General features: G+C 43.5%; 1 protein-coding gene across 2 annotated transcripts in view; it reads left to right on the top strand.

Moving 5' to 3' along the window:
- Positions 1-1,587: 1,587 nt before the first annotated feature.
- The window catches only part of SCIN (scinderin), a gene marked incomplete at both ends in the record, with an annotated part of 68,836 nt that continues 59,584 nt past the window's right edge, over positions 1,588-10,839 (top strand). For both annotated transcript variants that reach the window (XM_080910033.1, XM_080910032.1), the window contains 3 exons: positions 1,588-1,786; positions 7,521-7,675; positions 10,526-10,687. In XM_080910033.1, coding sequence (XP_080766159.1) covers positions 1,588-1,786; positions 7,521-7,675; positions 10,526-10,687 — 516 coding nt within the window. The remainder of the gene's footprint in view (positions 1,787-7,520; positions 7,676-10,525; positions 10,688-10,839) is intronic.

The raw sequence follows: 10,839 nt of genomic DNA, 5'->3' as shown, positions 1-10,839 counted from the left end.
TTATCTGAGAGGTCGGGAGTCAGACTTCTAGCTCATCCTCACCTTGAGTTCAAGGTAAGTGTGGGCTACATGTGCTACCTGGGAACCTGTCAAACAAAAACTTGAAAACAAACCCCATCACAATAAAAATCCCCATGAGATATGCATATACCGTACAGATTCAGGACAACGTTTAAAGCTATCCGTACCACCACATTATTCATATTTTTGTTGATTAATAATTTCTTTAGGAAAATAACAAACTGGCAACCTTCGGGAAAGCGAGTGGGATGGTTTTGTGAAATGCAAATTAATTTCTATTATAATTTTGTTTTGTTTTTGGTCGTCTTGAGAAAGGATCTCACAATGTAGTCCTGTCTGGCTTAGAGCCCTCAAAGAACATCCTTCCTCAGCTTGAGACGACAGGCCAACACACTGCACTATTGAACAGAGTTTATGCTACTTAATTTAAACACTTCATGTATTGCTTATTTTTAAAAAGGTCATTAAAGAGAACATCTAAATGCTTACTATTAATGGCCTTCCAGGGAGTTCTGCAACTTGAGGAACAAGTGAAAAAATTATGTGCATTAAAGAGTCAGCTCTAATCTTTTGTGCAGTTCCTGCTTTGCATGTTCTGTAATAGAATTCTTTACCCCATCAGTTTCTGAGTGCAGTGAAGTGAACGCAAGTCATTCTTTAGAGAGCAAAACAAAGAAGTGTCAGCGAGCCAATGAGAAACCATTGCCTTGAAATCAGGTAATTAAAAACGCAGGTCAGGCTTAAAAATCACTGTCATGGATTTTTAAGTACCTGCCAGCACAGAGCGTCCCGGGAGGGCGGTTGGTGTGTTTCGCGAAGGTTTTCTTGGCAAAGGCTGGCAGGTAGCGCGTTACCACAGTTCCGGGATGCAAGGAGATTTGCGCATCTCAGACCCTGGCGGCCAGATAGTTTGTCAGATTTTTATCTTTTCTAGAAATCCTGATGTACCATTGTACATGGAGTTTCCAAACCTATCCAAAGAGAAACCTGTGGCCACCAGGAGTAGGGAGGCTGTCCGGCACGTATCAGTGGAGCCGGCTATGCACGGCCAGCAAAGGACCGCGTAATAGAACTCTTTGCGCTTGCGGAAAGTGATACAAGCCAGTTATTCCGACTCCTTACGGTACGGTACATGTTGTAGTCCTCCGTAGCCAGACCTATTTCGCGAGTGGGTGATTCTAGTTCCTAAAGCTCTCTCTCCTCACCGTTGGCATCACAGGGTGAACACCAGCAGGGAAGGAACTGGGGCAGCGGGGACCGGTGTGCACCGGCCTGGTTGTTGCGAGCAGAATCCATCTGTTGCCAGGCAAAATATCTCTTATAATATTTATTTATTTACTTATTTGTTTTAGGAGGGAGGTATTTCCTCGAGTTTTGGTCAGCCGGGTCCAAATGGAGATGCAGGTTCCCTCCTGGGGTCGGGCGTGGCTATTGGCTTCCCTCCCCGCCCCGCCTCCGCTTCAGGCGAGCCGCATAAAAGCCGGGAGAGCAGGTTCGCTGTCAACCCGCTCTTCCTTGGGCTCAGGGCGCGGTTCTGGTCCTCGGCTCTGCCAGCATCGCGACACCATGGCTCAGGAGCTGCAGCACCCCGAGTTCGCGCGCGCAGGCCAGCAGGCGGGGCTGCAGGTGTGGAGGGTCGAGAAGCTGGAACTAGTACCGGTGCCCCAGGGTGCTCATGGTGACTTTTACGTCGGAGACGCCTACCTGGTTCTGCACACCACCAAGTCGAGCAGGGGCTTCTCCTACCGCCTGCACTTCTGGCTGGGTAAGCAGTGAGCAGTACAGGGCAGCGGTGGATCCAGGGTCTGGTACGCGGTCGTCACCTGGGCGTGGGCTAGGTGACACTCAGCCAGCACCCTCTCCTAGCCCCAGGCCAGCTCATGGCGAGCTGCAAACTCCGGAGATGTGAGTCATCCAAGGACTCACCAGCCTTGATCAAACCATTCATTCCTCCGGGTTTTCCACTTTAGCTTCAAACCCCAGTGTGTTCCGGGGCGCTGGCCAACTCCTGAGTACCCTCCAGCAAGTTCAGTCCTGGTTTTCAGAGTGGAGATGAAATCCAGCTTGTTTGTGGATATCTGCTGCAGCTGGAGAGAAAACTCCACCCCCCGCCCAGCTCCAAACTTTTATTTATTTGTTTTTGTGGCTTTGGGGCTCCAGCTTAGATTCCCCCCACCCCCGTGATTACTCGTCTAAGCCCCAAACCAAGATTATCTCCGCACAACAGTGCTTGCGTGTTTGGGAAAAGATACAGATACTTTTTTGTTTTTTGTTTTTTGTTTTTTTTAATTGCCCTAACTGGCTAGTGTACTTCTTTAGGTAGGTTGCTTTGTTTCAAATTATTCATTTATTATTCATCTTTTAAAACAAGGACACAGTGTGGACCAGAACAGCTCTTTCAGCGGTTTATTATTTTGAGCTGCTTTGGTGCCAGGCTTTCAGGAGGACACTGGCGGTGTGTTCTACTTTCTACACCTTCTACTTTTACCCGTAAACACCTTGAATGTTGAACCTTTCTCTGTGAGGTCTTGTGCCAGTAGGCACACCCCGTCTGACAACGTGTGGATTATCTGAGCCTTCTATTCAGGCTAAGCTTCCCTCCTTAGGCCAGTGTTTCTTTCAGTATATTTATTTTTTGAGCTCCCCGGAGGGAAATCACTCAAAACCACGAGCTTTGAATGCCACCATTTTATTTTAATTTCTAACATCTGAAAAATTTAGGAAACAAGTAAAAACATCTAGGAGTGATTTCCTAAACTTTCAAAGTCACGGGGAGCAGGCATCGGAGGCAAGAAACACACAGAGAAAGGCAGTGTCTTTAATGACAGAGCTGGGTGCTTGCTTGGGGTGATTGAGTGCCTATCGCTGTTTTCCCTCCCCCTTGTAATCTACTCCAGTCATAATACAAACGACCTAGTAATATATGCTCTAGTCTTAGAATAGTGACCCTAGGTAGAACAGCATTCCCACACTGAAAGTGGGGTCTACAATAGATTAGTGTCAGAAGTGTCAGTTGGGTGAGTTTAAATGGGTGAAAAGTCAGCTTACTTGTTAACAGCAGCTATATTTGGCTTCATTAGAAGACTGCTCAAAGAAGACTAATTGTTTGATTCAGCACATTTCTCTTTATCCAGTCGGGCTCCTTAAGCATGGTGCTTTGCCAGGTTTAGAGAGACAGGGCCTTATAGTCAGGATGGCCCAGAACTCTCTGGAACTTAAGTGTAGCCCAAATTTGCCTCTCTTTCTTTCTCCCCCTTCTTCCAGATCCTGAGTGCCTGGCTCATTTATACTTAATTTTCTACTTAGTGAAAACCAATTTCACAATTATAATAGGATGTGATCTGGGCAGAAACAGCCTATGATCTGGAAACCCCTTGAAGTTAATAGTATATTAATTATAATCTAATTTATCTATAACCTTTCAAGATGCTCAGGAGGTTGTAAGTCACTTAAGATAGTTTATAAAACTTTCCAGAGAATTTATCACCCCCAAGAAGCAATAAGCCAAACAAACAAACAAAAAAGATAAAGCACATAGAATGTGATTAGTGACAAGAAAGACTTATAGGCTCTGTGGTACAAGTAGCCATATGGACAGGGAATGGGGGTTATTGGGGGAAGTTCCTGTGCCAACGCATAACCAGCAGCAGAAGAGGAGTCAGGACACCTTCAGGGTTTCCCAGCAGTCTTTGCTACTTCGGTTCTTCAGGCAAGGGAAATTTTATCTGAAAAGGTTTATTCTGAGATCAGAACAGGGAAGAGCTCACGAGGATTAGTTAGAGAGAATGGTTGAAGCAAGTTCAAAGAGGAAGACTCAAAGGTTCAGGGTTGAAGAGAGGCTGCACAAGAGAGGCACACGGTGTTCAGATGAGGGGAAGGACCCACAGGAGGGAGCAGGCAAAATGGGAGTGGGTCAGGACTAAGATGAGGGGACCAGCAGGCAGTCTTCCTTTTAGGCCTGTCCACTCAATGTTTCCGTGACAACAGGGCATATCTCAGATAACTGTGGTCACATTCTATGTCAGTTCGTGTAGGGGAAGTAAGAGGTCATTGAGGCTTTGTACCTAGCAGTTAAACTGCATCTGCCTTTGCCTCTGGTTCCTCACAGCATTCAGTCTGAGTGAGGGCGGTTGGTTTAAAGGAGCTATTGCACCTCCAACCTATATTATAAACACCTTCCCTCAGCCTTTCCTCGATAGCTTTAGATGTTATTTCAATCTATTTTAAAACAACATTCATTTATGTCATAGCGTGTGTGTGTGTGTGTGTGTGTGTGTGTGTTTACACAGGGCACTGGGATACCAAGGGACTAGATTATAATATATAACACATAATATACAATATAAAGCTCTCATATTATACAGAAGGCTAGTGACAATACCAAGGAACTGACCACCGTGCCAACAAGACGGCTCAACGTGTAAAGGAGCTTTCTGCCAAAGCTGAGTCTGATTAGCCAAGTTTTGTCCCTGGATTTTACATGGTGGAAGGAGAGAAGAAACTCCTGAATGTTGTTCTCTGATCTCCATATGAACATGCCTTTGTCTAGACTAAGTAAATAAATGTAGGAAAAAAATTAAAAAAAAAAAAAAAAAACCACAACATGAGGGCCTTTTAGGCACCAGAGGTCTTCAGTATCTGGATTCTGAAGGCAGACATGTGATTTAACACGTGGTAAAACTGCACAGAAGTAACTTCACAAAGACACATTAATGGGGCACCGGTAACACCAAGAATGAACTGTGTCTCTTTGGGGAGCCCAGCTGTGCTTCCTTGCAAACGTCTGTGCTCCCTTGTACTGCAGCAGTGTACAATACGGAGCCACACCCAAGTGCCACAGAAGTGCCACCGGCTTTTATGTGTTTTCAGTAGATGCTGCTCACCATGGTGCGGATGGTCACTCACTTCTCTTCCTACTGTGGGAATGTGGTTTTAAGATCAGGAACAAGCACTAGATAAGTCTATTTGTGGGGCCGCTCTTTAAGTCTGTGCTTTGTTTATAAAGCCACCCGGTCTCTTAGTTTTAGGAGGTTCGCATCCCACATGCAAGTGTGACACCGAGTACCAGAAGATAAAGCAGCAGCACAGCCTGTCGTAACGGGCATCAGAGGAGCTAGTTTAGGAGAGCAAGGGATGATGTCACAAACACAAATCACATGGGAAATCCAATGAGGTGGGATGCAGCATTCATACATAGACATTTTTGATTACATGCTAGAATTTCATCATGACTCAGTAGACTTTCACTCAGTTCAACACATTAAAAGGGTTTATATTGGATTCATTAAGTCTTTTGAACTTTTGCAGGCAAAGGCCTTGGCTTGTTTATTCTGCTATTCTCTGGCCCAGCATGGAACATAAGTACCGGCAGATGAGAGCACGACCTAATTAATTTATTTCCATCTCATTCATTAACTTCATGCCTACCATTCATCCCTGCCTCGAAAGAGTCATGTGTGAACTTGTCAGATAACAACGTTTCTGCCAAAGAGATCATCTTTAATATCTTTGATACCAATCTTGACTTAAAAGTCTCTCTTAAAGCATCTTTGTATGCAATTGACGTCAAGATCTGCTATTATGAGAGTTGAGAAAATAGGCGAAGAATAATGAAAGCAGCCTCTCAGATTGCAGAATTAGATGTCCAAATACATTTGGCCATAGAAAGTTTACAAAACTGTTACAGTATCAAGTAATGTTCTGGCTACTGAAATTTTGTTTTAGAAGAGCTTTGCTGCATAGGGTCATCTGTGAACAGGGAAGGGAAGCTGTGCAGGAATTTGAGTATTTTCCTAGTCTAGGTAACTGGTTTCCTGTACTCAGTTTTGATAAATTCCAGTTGACATTATTCAGGGAGATACTGTTACTGCTTCTAAACTTATGGCTCATTAGGGAAAAGATACATATTGTGATCACCTAAGAATTTACTACTAGTAAGAATTGTAACAAATTCATGTGGGGCTGGAGAGGTGGTCCCGTGGATTGGGGCGCTTACTATTCTTGCAGAGGACATGAATTCTGTTCCCAGCATTCACACTGGGTGGCTCACACTGCCTGAAACTTCAACTCAGAGAATCCAGTGCCTTCTTCTGGCTCCCAGGACACACAGACAAGCATATAAGTAATTAAAAAACCCACGAGTGTTCTCCTTCCTAAGAGCTTGCCCTTTAGAGTTCTATAAACTTGTTCTGAAAGTCTTTTATAACCTCAAGAATTACTCAGCCTCTCCTGGTGTCCATGACCTCCACAGTACCATAGTACAAAACAGGTCTGTTTCCTGGGGCAATGTCACTCACGTAAAGTGCTAGAGCCATGTGGCCTATGGTAGGAGTAGTATAAATGTGGTGGAATTTGCATTATTAGCAATTATAATTTTTTTTTTTTTTTTTGCGCAGCTCAGATGTAGTGAGGGTTTTGAAGGCTCCTGGTTGTAATTAAAAAAAAAATGAACTGTGAGCCTTCCTCAAGCCTGTCTTAGTTCTAAACATCACATAAACCATACACACTGATGCTCAGGAGTCGACTTCTGCCTGGGTAGATTTTATTTCATAACTGTGAACATTAATTGTATAATGTCTTAGATTCTATCAGAAACACAGCGTTTAAGAGACGTCAACACCTTAGCACCTTAGCGCCGTTACTGCCCTGCTGTCAGTGATTATTTAACATAAGGGGAAGGGGATAGGGAAATGGGGACCAGCCTCAAAGGCAGGGGACAGTTGACATTTTATTTACTTTTCTATCTTAAAAAAATGATGCTGTTTTTTATTGTGGCTCTCAGAGTTTGCATCCCTCACTGGCACACTGTAAGGCTGCAGCATGGTAAGGCACTGCCAAAACATTTTCCAGGCAGGATCTTATTGGCTACACGAGATGAGGGCTCGCCTCAGCCTCAGCCTGGCTAGCATACATTGATTCTTCCACAAGCAGAGCTGCACGGCGGTGTTTCTTTTAAACATTTCAAAAGAAATTGGAAAAAGCAGGAACATGGAGAACATATGGTTCTGAGACAAACAATGAGTCGCTTTTGATGAGGGATTCTTCAGCTCAGACTCCTGTCCTGGAACATGACTGAAAAAAAAAAGCTTCTCCATGTTAAAATGTCCATGGACATTGCCGTGTTTGGCCGGCAGGAGAATTAGCCTCTGCTAGGGATGAGCTCCCTAACTGGTTACTCAGTACGAAGGGGTCACCCCTGAAACCATAGGCACACAAAACTGGACTCAGTAGGTTGTATCAGTATATTTGTACATCCCACATATATGCATACACATATTTACATGTTCAAATTCTTTTAGCATATATGCATATATATGCATATAGACCTATTTATCAATTTGAGAAAGGAAGGGAAAGGTGGAAGTGGTATGATTATACTTTTATTAAATGTATAAATGAATAAGTAAAAAGAAAAGAGAGCTTCTGGTTGGTGTCCTTGTCATCAGCTCTTCTTCCCCATTGTTTGTCCCCAAGTAGCTGACAGCCTGTGTTGGTTTCAGGAAAGGAATGTTCCCAGGATGAGAGCACAGCAGCGGCCATCTTCACGGTCCAGATGGATGACTATTTGGGTGGCAAGCCCGTGCAGAGCAGAGAGCTTCAAGGCTATGAGTCGACTGACTTTGTGGGCTATTTCAAAGGTGGTCTGAAGTACAAGGTAAGCTTTCCATGGTGACATTTTCAACCAGTTTCTCTTTCTGATCATCTACATTTCATGTCTTCATGGATTATAGCTTCATGGACACCATAGGATTTTTTTTTGTTTGTTTGTTTTTGTTGCTGTTTGTTTGTCTTAGAACAGGTTTGGTGTGTATGTGTGTGATTTATTCTCATATTTGTCAGACATACAAGGTACTCAGTAAATGAAACCCAGTTTCAGAATGTATGGTATGATGTGAATTATTATAGCATAATTTATTTACAGTGGCAATTCTTTCAGACACTCTTGTAGCCTTATGCTACTAGCCTCAAACTCACTATGTAGTTGGAGATGACCCTCCACGCTGGATCCTTCTTTCTCTACCTCCCAGGAGCTGGTTTTATAGGTGTGTGTAGCCATACCTGGTTCAAGCTGTATTTGAGATAGAGCCCAGAGATTTCCACATGCTGAACTCTACCAACTGAGATACATCTCAGCTCCTTTATAATAAATAAGTGTATGTGTTAATAGTTAAACAGGCCTCTGTAGTCAATGCACAGTAAAGGCTAGACCTTGTCCCTCACCCTAATTCTCCCAGTGAGTTTTATAGCTCGATCAGCCTTTCCTACCCCTCACCTCCCTGTCCACATATTCAGTTAAAACATGGAGGGAGGAAGGCCAGATACCCCAGAGGCGAGTCTTCTGGAGGAAGGCATATGCCTCAGGTACACTGCTGTGACCCTAAGATGTTAGAGCTAAATAGAATTTCTGATTATATTCTAATTTGTCCTTTAAAATGGCAAATGTAAGTCAGGCTTGGGGGTGCATACATACATTCCCAATATTTGGGAGGTTGAGGCAGCAGGATCGTGGGTTCAAGGCCATAGTGTGAGCTATACAGTCACATTCTATCAAAGTTGAGAACAAACAAAAACTAACCAGCCAGCAAGCCAATTAACCAACCAACCAACTTCCCATATGATGACCAAAAAATTTCAGGCTATGTCTCTTTTTATCTTATTACATCCTTGGCTGAATATTTGCAATACCATGAGATCAGAGCGAAAGAACCATGAGGTTTTGTCTATTCCTTGAAATCATTATTTCACACAAGGAGGTAGACCACTTCAAACATGGGACTGCTACCTCTTCTTTTATTGAGTTCCCACGAGGTCCTCTGGTTTGTGTCAAAAGATCCTGGTGTTTTCTTCACATCGGTGAAGCCAAGTTTGAAGAACTTTAGGCTTACATTGTTCAAAGCAAGTGAGGTAAAGTCACCTTGTTAGTAACCACTTCATGCACAGATGACTGGCTTGCCTCAGGGAAGTACATAAGCTTTTGAAAACCCTTGGTTTTCCGGAGTGTGCAGTGGAGTTTACACAGTTCTCCTGTACAGGTATTGCATGGGGATTAAGCATTAAGGTAAACAATAAAATTCTAATATACCACATGCGCAGAATGAACTTGTCTATTAACAGGATCTTGGGAACCACATTCTTGGATACATATGCAAAAGTGGACATAATAAATAAACAGTAACTATGTAGTCGTTGGATGATTATCTTATAACTATCAATATTTATGCTGCCACAAATCAGCATTTTTCAAAAAGGGGATTTTTGTAAATGGAGGTTCTATAGATCACTGAGACCAGTTGACTCTCTAACAAGCAGCGCAGTGCTGGCGTGAATAGTTGCAGGAGCAACAGCTCGCTAGGATGAGCGGCTTCAGAGGTAACTAGTCACTGAGAATGGCCTAGGTGACCATGTGATGCCCTTCCACCCACTTTTACTTACCAGTTTATAGCTAATGCTAATCACGGCATACACATGACCTCAGTTAGTACAAACAAATGTACCAACCCCAGTTGGTGCATTTGCCATGGTTACCACTCTGTTCAGATGAATAAAGCAAGACAGAGTCTGTGTCACTTTCAACCAGTCTCTAATAGAAGTGACCGTCTCACTCCGGGGGTGAAGCTGGTAACCACTACTCTCTGCTTCTCTCGACCTAAAGAAGTGATTTGCATGTCAGGACAAAGATATGATGAAGGAGGTACCTGGGAAGCAGTTTATTTTGACAGAGGCTGTCATCAACAAGTTTGTCAAAATCATCTAAATGCTGATTAAGAGAACAGACACAGTTCCTATTTTACTTAGAAAAAGAGATGATTGTAGCACCACAGAAGATATAGTGGGCGTCAGTCACAGCTTTTCTTTGGAAACTCACTCAGTGCTCTTTGCTTTGTTGTGCTCGGGTATATAGAATAAAGATTCTGTATAATGCTTCACTTAAGGTAAAAATACTTAATACTTAGCCCTGATTTATTTTGTACCCTTCATAAGAACAGCCTATCCCCCATTTTCTTCTCTGCTCTGTGACAGTGGGAAGGTTGGGTTCTCTCTGCTCTGTGACAGTGGAAATGTTAGGGGTCCTCTTTTCAGTGAGTGACAATGGGGAGGTTGGGCACCTGCTATGAACTACTGTAGTCGAGGTTCCTCATCTCTAATTTTTCCAGCCTCCTGTTGCTTTCTTGCCGACCATTTGTCTGACATGAGTCATCTGGGAAACATATGGGTGATGAATCAATATTGACTTTTCTTTTTTATGCAGCAGGGCAGTCCTCACTGAGGCATCTTGGGAAATACTTTAAATTTTATATTGAATTTTTATGATGAGGGGAAAAAGAATAGCGGACTCACCTGTTGATTTTTGCCAATAATTCTCATTCCTCAGTTCCCTTTCCTCCTGTGCTGAGGTGGTGGTGTATTTATCTTGTTCATTCTTGCCTTGCAGCTTGTGCCTTGTGTCTGGGTAGCTGACTCACCTCTTTCTCGGTTTTGTGTTCTGTTTTACTTCCATGGCCAGGCTGGAGGTGTGGCTTCTGGACTAAACCATGTCCTCACCAACGACCTGACAGCGAAAAGGCTTCTGCACGTGAAGGGTCGGAGAGTGGTCAGAGCCACGGAAGTTCCCCTCAGCTGGCAGAGCTTCAACAAGGGTGACTGCTTCATCATTGACCTTGGCACCGTAAGTTTCATAGGCAGTGGAGATCTGTGGAATTTGCTGCATCAAGTAAGATGCACGTGGCACTTCCCCACACTTGGCAGCTACTTAAAGGACACATAAAACGGGACCACTTCAAAGATTCTTTGTTCTTTGATAGGTTTAGAATAGAAGAG

This window comes from Micromys minutus (assembly GCF_963924665.1).
Source record: "Micromys minutus genome assembly, chromosome: 1".
Classification (NCBI taxonomy): Eukaryota; Metazoa; Chordata; class Mammalia; order Rodentia; family Muridae; genus Micromys; species Micromys minutus.
Note: the sequence above shows the minus strand (reverse complement) of the source record. Positions and strands in the feature narration are given on the sequence as shown.